Genomic DNA, 13,862 nt, shown 5'->3' on the forward strand with positions numbered 1-13,862 from the left:
CACAAGATACACCATATTAAGAACTTAAACATTCTGTGTGGACCTCCGTGAAGTTGGCACCCCATAAAATATATATATATATATATATATATATAATTTATATGTATGTGTGTGTGTGTGTGTGTGTGTGAGGGTGTGAGAGAGAGGGAGGGGGAGAGAAAGTGGAAAACGAGCGAGAAATGTATCAAGAAGTCATGACTGCAACAGCAAGTAGCAAAAAAAGCGAAACAAAAGAAAAGACTTTTATTTTGACGTGATGTGACGTCATAAGTCTGCGCCGCTCTTGCGCTGGATTCAGCTGGAGAAAGGTTTGTTTTAAAGCGTTTACACTTATATAAAGCGATTGATTAAAGTTTTAGGCTTTTTCATCTGATGCTAAATTATGCTGTTAATGCATAATGCTGCTGTTGACAACATTATTTGAACCCTTTATACTATGTAGTATTATTTTACTCACAGTATTGAGGGCTATTGTTTGAATAAACTAAAGAAACAGAAACAGTGTGTAATAGGTGTTTTAATGAAGGTTTAATTGATTAAATAGCATGATGCCATTCCATTCTAAATATACATCACTATGTATGAGAAACGGAGTACTAGTTTTCATCAGCCCATTCTTTATAGCTCTGACTATAGAGGTAAAGTTGGTTTTATATTCACACATTCGTTCATTTATAAGTCTCTATTGTTCACCATGTTACTTTGAATATTCGATTTGAATTAGCATGCAAGTATGACTACTAAACAAAATTCTTTATTGGATTGTGAACATTGTTAATTTGACTGAGAACAATGTTGTACTTTGATAGTCATTGGCTGCTAATATGATTTCACTGTTTAGAGTTTGCAAATAATACTTTCATGAAGTTATATTATTAAGAGAAAAGTCTGATTTTGCGAATATAAAACCAACTTTACCTCTATGCTTGGACATACCTGATTTCGTTTTTGTTACTGTTGAAGCAAGTGTTGAAGAGAAGTTATTTTATTTCTGTAAATTTTTTTTTTACTTATTTAAACAGGACATTTTTATTGTTTTGTTCATTTTAAACAGGATAAAGTGTCCAAACGCAGAGAAAAACTGCTGAAGTGACTGATCTCCACACTGTTATAAAGATGGCGTTTATTAAAGAGGAGAGTGAAGATGTGAAGATTGAAGAAACATTCACAGTCAAACAGGAAGATACGCAGGAACAAACAGGTTGGTTTTCATTCTCAAACAGCAACTCAGTCATATAGAGGTAAAGTTGGTTTTATATTCGCACATTCATTCATTTATAAGTCTCTATATTGTTTACCACGTTAATCAAGCTCTTATGGACCGTTTCCACTAAGTGGTTCGGTTTGGTACGCTTTTATGGCCGTTTCCACTGTTAAAGGGCCATGAAACCCCCTCGTTTCAGCAGGGTGTTTTCACACCTCTTCTTTGGAAAAAGTCAGAAAAGTGGGGGTGTCCAGCTCTGTTTAGGGGGGAGTGTCGGAGGAACTAAAGTGGGAGGGTGTGGGAGTGTCTATTTGGGCACGCGCGAGTTTCAGTCAAAATACACAGGAGAAAGGGATGGTGTTTAACCTACATGGACATCTGTAGTCGAATTATTTGCCAAATTATTAAATGTTGGACTTTAACTGCAGTTTGGCTCTTTCATTCAGGGAATTAATTCATGCCCCTCGCGACAAACGAGATATTTGATTCGAGGATCTGCTCTAAGCGTGTATTTTTCATGCAATGTTTGAGACCGCGCGGCGAATGACAGAAAAAAAACTCAGCAATTCCCGGAAACTTAGATGCACACGGCAGGTAGCGTCCGAAAGCCGCGTGTGTTATTCCGGTCACAAAATGCGGTGCTAACATGTTTGCACTCAATGCAATAGTTAACTTATTTGATACGAACAAACTGAATATACAAAGAGCACTGGTCGCTCACTTACCAAATCTGTAGAGACACGACAATCACCAGCAACTAGAGCCGCGTCTTTATGAAGAGAAGACTACATCCGGAATCCGGATTTCAGCGTTTGCAGATGAGAACAGCTCTCAGGTAAACAATAATCCCCCTTAGACACGTAAGTTATTGTTGTCGCGCGTCGCGTACACTGTAATCCACACGTGATCCAGATGAGCTCTCACAGAGAGAAAATGAAAACGAAACTTAACAGCAGCAAACTGTAAATGCAACACTTCACGCTTGTTTTGCCAACACAACGTGGCGTCTCTGTGTTGTAAAGACGGTGACACTACTGAATATTAATGAAGTTGCACAATAGAGCGCGCTGATTGGTTTGAACCAAGCCTTACTCGTGCATTAATGCAACACACTGTAAGACGTAATAAGGCACACTCTGGCACAGACGCCCAGTCTGCACGCTGGAATAAAACGCTATTATGTCATGGCCGTGACGCAGCTTCAAAAATTCGTTTCAAACAGGAAGTACGAATTTGCTTGAAATAACGCAAAAACAACCAATTTACACTTTTTAGTGAAATATAGGTGTCCTAATAGTGTTTTTAGCAGTGTGGGACACATATACGACTGTCAACAGCTCAAAAAATGTGTTTTGGTGTTTCATGACCCTTTAAAAGGCGTACCAAACCATACCGTACCACTTTTTTGGCACCCTTTTGAAAGGGTCCCAAACACTAAGGCCGTACTCACACTAGGTAAAGTTGCCTCGAACCGGGCCAAAGCACGCTTGTCCCCCATCCTGTCTGCCCCGACGGCCCGCACTCACACCACAAACGGGCCTCGGCACGCTTACGTCATTACTGCTGCGCTGTTCAGTGAGAAGCGCTCTCTCAGCAGCACAGTGGAGATTTCTCTAGTTATATCGTTTCAGTCGTTAGTTATGCAGTGACATGCAGTCAAATATTTCGCCAGACAGTCCTTAGGGATGCGGTGACACGCAGTCAGATATTTCGCCGAACAGATCCGCCACTTTTGGAGCTCATAAACAATCATAAAGCTCTCGTGCTGCAGGAATGAGGAGGAGCGCAGCTGTCGTGCAGTGAGGAGTTCTCGTCTGTAATAAACTACGGCAGTTTGCGTTCACTGAAAAGTAAGAATGATTAATAAATCCATATGAAACACTCCCTTAAAAGTCACGTCTTGCTTTCAGTTTTGGGCTTTGGCGCGTTTTGTACTCACACACAAGCGTACCGCGCCAAAGCCCAAGTGAACCGCGCTCAGGCCCACCTCTTCCAACCGGGCCAGGGCCAGCCAGGTGAACCGTGCTTGAGCCTGATTCAGCGCACTCACACTTCTCAAACGATCCGGGAAAGGGGCCTGGGCATGGTACGGATGGCATAGTGTGAGTAGGCCCTAAAAGGCGGAGCTAGACGCGCAGCTGAACGCTATTGGTTTACAGAGATACGTCATTCGTAGACACAACAAGCCAGAATCTAAATAACGGACCCGCCATGTTTAAAATACACAGCGAGAGATTACAGCGGAATTATAAATGCATATGCAGCCATGGTCGATCCGGGCTCAAACTGTCTCCCAACAATAAAACCAGTTTGATCTGGGTGAATTATCTTTCTCATGACTGACTCCACTCTGATTGCCAGCACTTTTGGCAGGATTTTATACAGCAGAGTGAGCTGATCGGACGATAAGGTTCACATTTAAGTGGATCCTTACTCTTTTAAAGAAGTACTGTTATAACAGCCGATGTCATGAAGGGGGGAGTGATTCCGATACAAGAGCTTTAGCAAATACCTTGCACAACAGGGGTGTTAACTTGGCACAAAACTTCTTATAAAACTCAGCCGGCACGCCATCAGGGCCTGGTACTTTTCTGATTTTTTTTTTTTTTTTTGTATTTTTAATTTTAGAAGGTGTTAAAATTCCTTCTTTTGTCAACTGATCTAAATCACAGAGGGATGGTAATTCTTAATAATTAAAAAAGCTCTCAATACGTTCAATTTCCTTTACCTCAGAGCTGTAAAGAGTTTTATAGAAGTTTTTAAATTGATCACTAATACCCAGTTGTTCAGTAATAATACTGCCATCATCCTTACTAACTGCTACTATAACGCCAGCTGCTGAGGATTGTTTCAGTTGGTAACACAATAACCTGCCAGCTCATTCACCATGTTCAAAATGAATCTGGCGTGATCTTATGTGGAGATCCTCAATGAGTCATTCCGCTTGCAGAATAAGTATTTTTTTAAGAAGCTCTTCAGAAGATGATGTTGAGTGTAGCTGATCAATTGTATTAATTTTTTAAATGCCATTGCCGATGGCCGACAAACTTCACAATGCTGGGCCTGCATCACGATCCATCGCCCCGCCCCACATTTATATTGATATATAACTTATTATTTGCATGTCATCTTAATAGCAATAACAGTCTTTTCATGAGCTGTGTTAAATGTTACATATAGCTGCTGCTTGCAAGGCTGACAGCATCGTGAGGATTAAATGAAGGATTATACAATACCTCTCGCGCTTAAATGTGTAGATTCAGTGCCAAACACGGTTACCAGCGGACTTAAAGCCACTAGAAGTCTTTTATCCACTCTTGTTAAGGTGTAAATGGTGGATTAACATTCAGAACATGATTACTTATAAGATGCGCCATTATTAATAACTTAAGGTAAACCTGTCTGTTATTTTCATTCTCTCATCTTCAGTGCCTCACATTTTCGCAGCTGTAGCTCCTGTCATCTGAAGGCAGAAGGCATTGACTGAGTGACTGACAGCTGATATTAACCAATCATTTGCATTCAGTTGTAGAGCAGTGAGCCAATAAATAGAGCACAAAGGCGGGGCAAGCATTGCAGGCTTTTTTACTTCAAGTTCACATAACAACTGTTTTAATCTGTTCCTGAGTGCTGCGTTTGGCGCTTTTAGGTGCAAAGATGCATTCTGCATAAATGTCTCCTAAATCTGCGCATGCGGTGAGGATTTTACAGTAAAAACAAATGTATGCACTACAGTGAACTCCAACCGTACTCTCGTCTCCTCCACCAGCTGTAGGAAAAGCCATTCACTCTTTTTTTTAACTAGTGACATAAGTATTTTCTTTCTCATTTGTGTTTAAAGGTCTTTAGATTTTGGCATGATGTCTAGCTTTTGAAGCTCTTTTGGTCTACTTCACTTTGTCAGACAGGTCCTATTTAGATGATTTATTGATTGCGAACGTGTGTGGTAGTAATCAGGTCTGGGTGTGGCTAGAGAACTTGAAGCCGGTGTGATAAATTAAAGTTGTTCTAATGGGAATTTTTTAAAGTGCCTTTTCACTGAGAGTTTTAATGATTTACTAAAAAGTAAACTTATTTTTATTTCAGACCTAATTAAAGACTACGATGAGAGTAAAGAGGAACATCATGTCAAAATTGAGGACAAAACTCATTTAGAGACTGATGGTGTGTTAAAAGTGAGAGACAAGAGTTGTTTTACCTGCACTCAGTGTGGAAAGAGTTTGGCAAGCAAAAGCAAACTAAAGACTCACATGAGGATCCACACTGGAGAGAAACCATTCACATGCTATCAATATGGGAAGAGTTTCAGCAAATCATCACTTTATAGACACAAGAAGATCCACACCGGTAAAAAAACATTTACTTGCACTCAGTGCGGGAAGAGTTTTAACTGCTCATCACACCTTAATCAACACATCAGGATCCACACTGGAGAGAAACCATTCAGATGCACTCAGTGTGGGAAGAGTTTTAACTGCTCATCACACCTTAATGAACACATGATGATCCACACTGGAGAGAGACCATTTACTTGCACTCAGTGTGGGAAGAGTTTTAGCAAATCATCGTCGCTTTATAGACACATGAAGATCCACACTGGAGAAAAACCATTCACTTGCACTGAGTGTAGGAAGAGTTTCAGCCAATCATCATCCCTTAATCAACACATGAGGATCCACACTGGAGAGAAACCATTCACATGCACTGAGTGTGGGAACAGTTTCAGTAAATCATCATCGCTTTATACACACATGAAGATCCACACCGGAGAAAAACCATTCACTTGCACTGAGTGTGGGAAGAGTTTCATCCAATCATCATGCCTTAATGTACACATGAGGATCCACACTGGAGAGAAACCTTTCACATGCACTCAGTGTGGGAAGAGTTTCATCCACTCATCACACCTTAATCAACACCTTATGATTCACACTAGAGAGAAACCATTCAAATGCACTCAGTGTGGGAAGAGTTTGAGCCAATCATACCTTAAAAAACACATGAAGATTCACACTGGTGTGAGAGAGCATATGTGCTTGGAGTGTGAGAAGACTTTTATTACAGCTGCAGAATTGAAACGGCACCAGAGGATTCACACTGGAGAAAAACCGTACAAGTGTTCACACTGCAGTAAGAGGTTTACTCACTCAGGAACCCTGAAAACACATGAGAGGATTCACACTGGAGAGAAACTGTACAAGTGTTCACACTGCAGTAAGAGGTTTGCTCACTCAGGAACCCTGAAAGCACATCAGAGGATTCAAACTGGAGATAAACTGTAGACGTGATCAGTGTGTATTAGGGCTGGTTACCGAAACCCGTTGCCCTTTTTGCACCGCTACCTTGGTAACCGGTATGTATCGGTATTAAATCAGCATATGAATTTCGGTGCTTAATTTCGGTGCTGCGGCATGAACGTGAGGGGTGCATGAAAAAAGGCAAATATAGGCATTGTGTCACAGCATCACTAAACATTTAATTCTAAACAACTTTGAGGAATACGGACAGGCAATATCAGGCGATTGTTATTGTCACTAGGGAACAGACGCACGCAACGCACGCAGTACAGCGCATTTAGCCTGGAACCAGTGGTTTTCGGTGAGCGAGAGCGACACTCTTCAGATCAACATGCGTGATCACGTTCATCCAATTTGCCTAAACTAAGCATTCTAAAGCATATTTTACAAGCAAGGATTCTTACACAGCAACTGTCTTTACAAAAGTAGGAAACATGTCAAACTTAATGACACATGTAGAACAGATGTAACACATTGATCAAATGTAGTTTTCAGTCACGCTCATGTAAGTCATATTCAACTGATTTCCGTCTTGAGCTCATCAATTATTTACAACACATTTTTAAACATAATAGTTTAACTAACTCGTTTCTAATATCTAACGTTACTTTTTTATGCTGACAGTCAGTGCAGAACATTTTACTAGTTATTTTGCAAGACAGTATTCAAACAAAGTCCCTTTAAGTGTTTTATAGTCTTTTATTCAGATTAAAGGGTAATTTAGACCAGAGGTGCTGTAACTATACCGCAGAGGGAGAAATGCCATCCCGCTGTTTCCACAGAGCTTCTATGTTTTTGTTGTTGGGCTTCCAAATGACACGACACAAGCACAGAAGTGCTTACAGTTCAATATTAATTATGTTCCAGAGAACTATAAAATACACAGCAAGCATGATTTGACAAAACGCAGCTTCCAGAATCTCTCCCAGTTCAGTGCTGGATTCGGCTAAAATCTCCTCAAAGATGGAGCAAGGACACGCTGTGAACTGAGTCATAACCTGTAAGTGTTTTTATTTGTTAAAATTGATCATGACATGTACAGCGTCTAGCCTTAACGGTGTGTTGTAGCAAAGATGTAAACAACGGGAAATTATGTTCATCGCTAACGACTTAGCTACAAATCCATACTTATCAGTCAAACGGCTGTAAACACACACACATACATACACGCACTCTTGGCCAGCATGCGCGTCTCTGTGTGAGACAGCAGTGTGTCTCTTATGTGTGTGCGTGACTGCACTGATTGTCTTCAGGCTGCTTTTCCATGCGTTCAACTCAAGACAATAAAGTCGCAAAAGATATGTGAACGATTCATGTTACTTACACATGCATATTCCAGATATGCGTGAGACGTCCTGTAACGCATTGATTAAAAAAAAATAAAAAAATACAGCAATGCTCTCCCAACTGGAGTGTAACAGCAAAAACAAATCAATCCAGGCTCACACGGGTCTCATCTCACATCTTGTGCTTTATTCTGTCACCACAGAAAATAACTTAATCCGAGCATGAGAGAAAAAGAACAATAAATATCCCGCGCACATGCACTTCTCATGTTACAGACACTTCATAGTATATACACGCACACACATAAACACACTAAATGGCACAGAAACACTCTTAAAGGAGCCCCATCCCATTTTCACTCGTTACAGACACGTGTTAACTGACTGACTGTTTACACACAACGCGCGTGCTTCTCCGGGCGTGACGTGGAGCCGATCGGCGAATTACAGCACATTATGATGATGACCAATCAGAGTCACTTGAGGGTGGGCCTTTTAGAGGAACTAGGCAATATGACAGTCGTTTTCATGTTAGCTGAGTAGCTGTGTATAATCAAAGTGAGATATATGAAAAAATAACATGATTTCCTTCAAGTGAAACATGAGCACACATTACTTTGCATCTTATTAACACAACCAAGCCTTAAAATTACATTCTGGACCACCCCTTTAATCAGTTCACTACGAAAGTTAAAATAATTAGTCAAATTATTTTGTAACTGATTTGTTGTGTAAATCAAAAATATACAGTAAATATTTCTTAAGGAGGCTAATATTACTGACCTTATTATTATTTTTTTTTAAATTAAAAACGGCTTTTATTCATGAAATAAACAATAAGAAATAGGACTTATTATGACTCCAGAATAATTATGTTTTAGGAAACACTGTAAAAGTTTTCAGAAACATTATTTTAAATGAATGGGAGGGCAAAATGAATCGACTTCAACTGTAGGCCTGTTAAAGTTTACAGGTGCAGCAGTGTGCCTTGATGTACTTGAATGTTAGAAATGTGTTATCCTACACCAACGTTACTTGTCAAATAAATGAACAAGGAAGATTATTTTGAGTTTAAGTTATTTAATTATCTTGTTTATGAAGACTGCAGAGTGATGCATGAAAACAAATGACTTCCAATAATGTTTTAAGTATTTTGTGATATATTTGTTAAAATGTGCTCCTAAAATTACGTGGCCCCTGCCCGCCCCCCACAGGTTAAAAGGAAGCTAATGTAATTTCATAATGCAAATCTTAAATTCATGCTAACCAACAAATGATCAAAGGAAATGTATTAATGTAATACAATATGAATTGATGTTTACATTAAACTGTAATTATGTTGTTCTATTAAAATTATTAAAAAAAAAGAAAAATTTGTCAAATAAAATTTTTTTGAAGAGTCGTCCACCATCATTTTGTGGCTAAAAAAAGTATCGATTCAGGCACCGTTTTGGCACCGGTATTGTTTTAAAAGTATCGATTTAGCACCGGTATCGAAAAAAAAAAAAACGATACCCAACCCTAGTGTGTACAGAGTTTCACTCATTCGGGGCAGCTTGAGAAACACATGGGATGGTTTCCAGTATGGTATTGACACATGTAGCAGCATAGAAAGAGAGCTCCCATACACACTGGTATTAATCCTTCTTTTTACATCATATATGATAACTTAAACCATATTTAACTAACATGGAGTGCAATAGGCACAGCAAGGAAGGGCTTTTTAGAAAAGGAAGGCTTTCCTCTCACATTAAGAAGTTATTTAAGACTTCAAGGTTTGGAGATCTTTTTCGTAATTTTTTTTATGTGGTTCAAGATATTCACGTTTGTGTTTTTCGTGTTCCAATCACAGTGATCTTTGCAACAATATCTGATTATAGTATATGCAAAAACAGAAATATAGAGTAATTACTTTGAATATTAATGGGTTACTAAATCCGATTAAAAGAAGCAAACTTGTGGCTAAAATTAAAAGAGAAAACCAACAGATAATCTTCTGGCAAGAGACACATCTTTCTGATACAGAACATAGGAAATTAGAAACAATAGGATTTAGGTTTTTTTTTTCCTCATATAATAATGGTCGTAAACGAGGAGTAATGACATTAATCTCAAATGAAATCAACTTCCAATTAATTTCTAAGATTACTGATAAAGAAAGGCGATAAAACCTAATTAAAGGAACTATCAACCAAAACAAAGTTACATTAGTTAGTATATATAGACCACCTGAAAAAGACAAAGCATTTCTCAAAAAAATATTAAGTGTTATAGCCAAGAAGGCATCAGGAATGTTGATCTGTGGGGAGAGACTGGAATGAACAACTTCAGCCTAAATTGGACTCATCTTCTAATAAGCAAATTAGTCAAGAAACTAGACAAATAAGATATTTGATGAAATAATTAGGCTTGATAGATGTATGGAGAGACATATACCCTCTTAAAAAGGAATATACTTTCTTTTCTTCCACATGTCTCATTCTGGAATTGATTTTTTATTTTATTATTTTTTTTTTTTTAGCTCAGATCAACATAAAAATAAAAGACTGTAAAATAGGAACAAGGGACATCTCAGAGTATGCAGGAGTATATTTAACAGTTTACCTGGACAATAAACCCAAAAAGACATTTTGGCGATTTAACCCTAATCATTTAAATAATTAACATGTGTAGAAGATGTTAAAAAAAGAACTATAAGAATATTTAAAACATAATGATAATGGAGAGGTGTCACCTAGTATCATATGGGACGCAGCTAAAGCTGTTACACGAGGTAAACTTATAATGTGGGGATCAAGGGGAAAAAAAACTGAATTACATAAATAATCTAAATATACAACTTAAAGAATAAGTGACTAAATATGGTAATAAGAAAGATCCAGATATTTTAATAATAGAGTTAGGGTTAAATAAGTTAAAGCAGAGCTCAATAAAATGTTTGATGAGCAAGTACAAATAAAACTTACATTTTAAAATTTTATGAAAATGGTCCAAAAAAGCTCCTGGCATGAAGAATAGAGAAACGACAGGCAGAGAGGATGATATTTAAAATCAAAGATTACAAAACTAAAACGATATGTCATAAATTGGGGAAAATGCAACAGGCTATTCAAAAATACTATAAGGAATTATATACCTCAAAAGACAATATTGAACTTGCAAACATGCAAGCATTTTTACACACATTAGATTTACCATTAATTGGATCGATACAAAATAAAACCCATAACTCAAAAAAAAAAAAAAAAACTATAGAAGAAATAAGCAACGCTATATCAAAACTTAAAACATCTAAAATACCAGGCGTAGATGGCTTTTCTGCAGAATGGTATAAAATATTCAAAGAACAATTCATGTCAATGTTTTTTGAATGCTGTAATCATACCTTACATGAATAACATGTACATAACTTACATCTGATATAACAACATATAAGATATGTTGGAGTTCAAATCCCTGCATACCTATCAGATATCTATAAAATAAAATACTTCCCTATTACAGAAACCATAAAAAAGTTTTCGAACAGACGGCTCCTTCAACCTTTAGATCTATACAATTGAATAGATAATAAGGATGAATATATCACCAAGCCTACCTTTTCTGAATTGGAAGGTTTTCAACAACTTTCAAATATATATATATATATATATATATATATATATATATATATATATATATATATATATATATATATATATATATATATATATATATGTAACTTGGATAAACAAGACTTTTTCCATTACCTTCAAGTTAGACACTACTTCAATAAAAGCATAAGAGATTCAGAAGACATAAAAACAACAGGAGTGCAGGTATTTATAAATGCTTACAAAAAATAAAGATTAATAAAAAAACTAGTATCAAGAATTTATTCCTGTCTGACATTAACATAGAAACACTCAACAATGTGTATCAGACAGAAATGGGAAGGAGAAGCCAATATAATAATAGCAAATGAGGAATGGTTAACTATTTGGGAAACACAGATGATCACAATTAATTCATAGAGGGTATTTATTAGGAAAATGTAATCAGGTTCTTTATGACATCTAAAATAAAATACTTTTAAACTAGAGATCAAAATATGGTGAATGATGGAGAAAATGTGAAAATGATTGGCAGATCATTTCAAAATATTTTGGAACTGTAATATTATACACAAGATTTAAATAGAGATAAATCTAATTATGGGATTAATGTAATTTTTAAACTATGTACCTGAGAATTTACTCTGCAGAAATGCCAAAAATGATGTGTATCTTCTTAACACACTACTCACAACTAGCAAAAAGGCCATTATAAAGAAATAGCTCAAGGAAGATCCTCCATCTGTAGGTGAATGGTATGATATTGTTAAAGAGGTGTATGGCATAGAAGTACTGACATTTACTCTGAGACAACAAGCCTATACAATTTCTGCATACTGGGGTAAATGGTTGAGAAGAAAAGTCCTGTTTTAATTTCATTGTCGTGCTTTTATTGTTTACATGTTTGGAGCCTGTTGATCTTTGACACGTAACCCATTTTTTATTGCTCTGTTTGTTTTATTCTAAACTGTTTTGAAAAGGAAAAAATAAAAGTTGGCTCATGTATCATCATTATCCTGACACAAGCTCACAGCGTTCAGCATGTAGTTTTGCTGCTGTTAGATCAAAAACAACAGCTGCCATTCATGTTCAAACACTCCAAAAATAATTATATTAGCCTGTCTGTCTTTATAAATAATGTCTTACATTTTACAATGAAATCCGTCCAAAATAGATTGACTTTTTTCCCTTTGCTAAAATATATTCTTATTGTATTTGACTGTAATTATCTTTTTTAATTAGGCTTGCTGCCTTATTCTCTTCAAAGAGCAGCTCTCATACAGAGACCATTATTTCAGTGTTTTTTCCAGGATATTGTGGATATTTGTGGATTCCTTTTTTTTTTTTGTCTCGGCTGATCACATGGAAAAAGGAAAATGACTTTTCCCGGTCATTTTCCTTTTTTTTCTTATTTTTTTTTTAGCTATCATGTCATTTTCAGGTGAAGGGGAAAAAGTGTTGCACTTATCTGAAAAAGCTTCATATGTTTTAAATAATGAAGTGTATTTCTTTTTTCTTTTAAAGTATTGCACATTTTTAAATGAAATTATTTGAATGATTTGTTAAATATATGCCAAACACTGTGTCTTAGTTATTTTATTACTTTTATTTAATAAAAATTTGTTTAAAAAGCATAATATGAATCCACTGAAACAGAACTTTGTGACTCTGGGTCATTTCTGCAACTTTTTAATAAGAATGTGAAATAACAGCACATTAGAAGGCTGTATATGTAATAGTAATATCAAGTAATAACAACACTAAAGAAAATAAACAACTTCCAGTACACACAATGCAACCAAATGAACAAAATCTGAACATTAATCAAACAACATAGAGAAACATAGGTAATGAAGAATTAAGATGCCAGGTTAATTCTCAGCAGTGAGGTGCATGTCTGCTGACCTTAAAAGCCTTGGTAATCTGAAACAAAAAGAAGACGACAACCAGAAAGTGCACAATATTTTGTTTGAAACTTAAAGATGGATGGAAGGGAGGGTTAAGAGCAGTTTGAGCATACTTATCAGGCTGTAATTCCACATGTGTTGTACAGAATCCAGAGAGAGAGGAGAGAATATGGAGTAGCCTACTCACACTCTCACTATTGCATAAAGAAAACTTATGAGAAAAAAAGAGCAAAAGACAAGAGAAAATACAATTCTCTGGAAGTAAAGGTGAATGGTTTGTAAGGCCCTCTCATTCAGCCTATTACAACCAAGTCTCTATTTGGAGAGCAATGTAGTTGCTTGGCAGCGCAGAAAGAGTACTCCAGGGTGAGAAGAGCAGTGATGGTTGTCCAGAGAGAGAGAAGAGAATATGGCCAAGGGTGGAAACTTGGAGATGGACATGTTAGAAGTGAGTGAGTATGGGGGATGGAAAGATGTTGTTTTACATCCAGTCCAATTCCAACCCTTTCCCGGCAAAAGATCTCCTCTTTGAGCCATAATCATAGAATAACTCCTCATCACTCGAAATGTCTTTT

At 36.8% G+C, this 13,862-nt stretch overlaps 1 protein-coding gene and 1 long non-coding RNA gene across 3 annotated transcripts in view; one reads left to right on the forward strand and one right to left on the reverse strand.

Moving 5' to 3' along the window:
* LOC137491172 (uncharacterized) overlaps positions 1–13,862 on the reverse strand; it is a 122,382-nt gene that overhangs the window by 80,988 nt on the left and 27,532 nt on the right. The gene's annotated exons all lie outside the window — the stretch shown is intronic.
* Positions 269–9,189, forward strand: LOC137491089 (uncharacterized). Its single transcript, XM_068220175.2, has 3 exons — positions 269–308; positions 1,055–1,201; positions 5,291–9,189. Exons 2-3 carry the CDS (start codon positions 1,117–1,119, stop codon positions 6,484–6,486), a joined length of 1,281 nt encoding a protein of 426 aa, XP_068076276.1. The 5' UTR covers positions 269–308; positions 1,055–1,116; the 3' UTR covers positions 6,487–9,189.

Source organism: Danio rerio, chromosome 4 (assembly GCF_049306965.1).
Source record: "Danio rerio strain Tuebingen ecotype United States chromosome 4, GRCz12tu, whole genome shotgun sequence".
NCBI classification, from domain to species: Eukaryota; Metazoa; Chordata; class Actinopteri; order Cypriniformes; family Danionidae; genus Danio; species Danio rerio.

Bases quoted from the DNA above. Each gene is read 5' to 3' on its own strand.
- LOC137491089 (XM_068220175.2), top strand. From the start codon at position 1,117: ATGGCGTTTATTAAAGAGGAGAGTGAAGATGTGAAGATTGAAGAAACA. The intron at 1,202-5,290 runs GTTGGTTTTCAT...TTTTTATTTCAG, and splicing joins AGATACGCAGGAACAAACAG to ACCTAATTAAAGACTACGAT.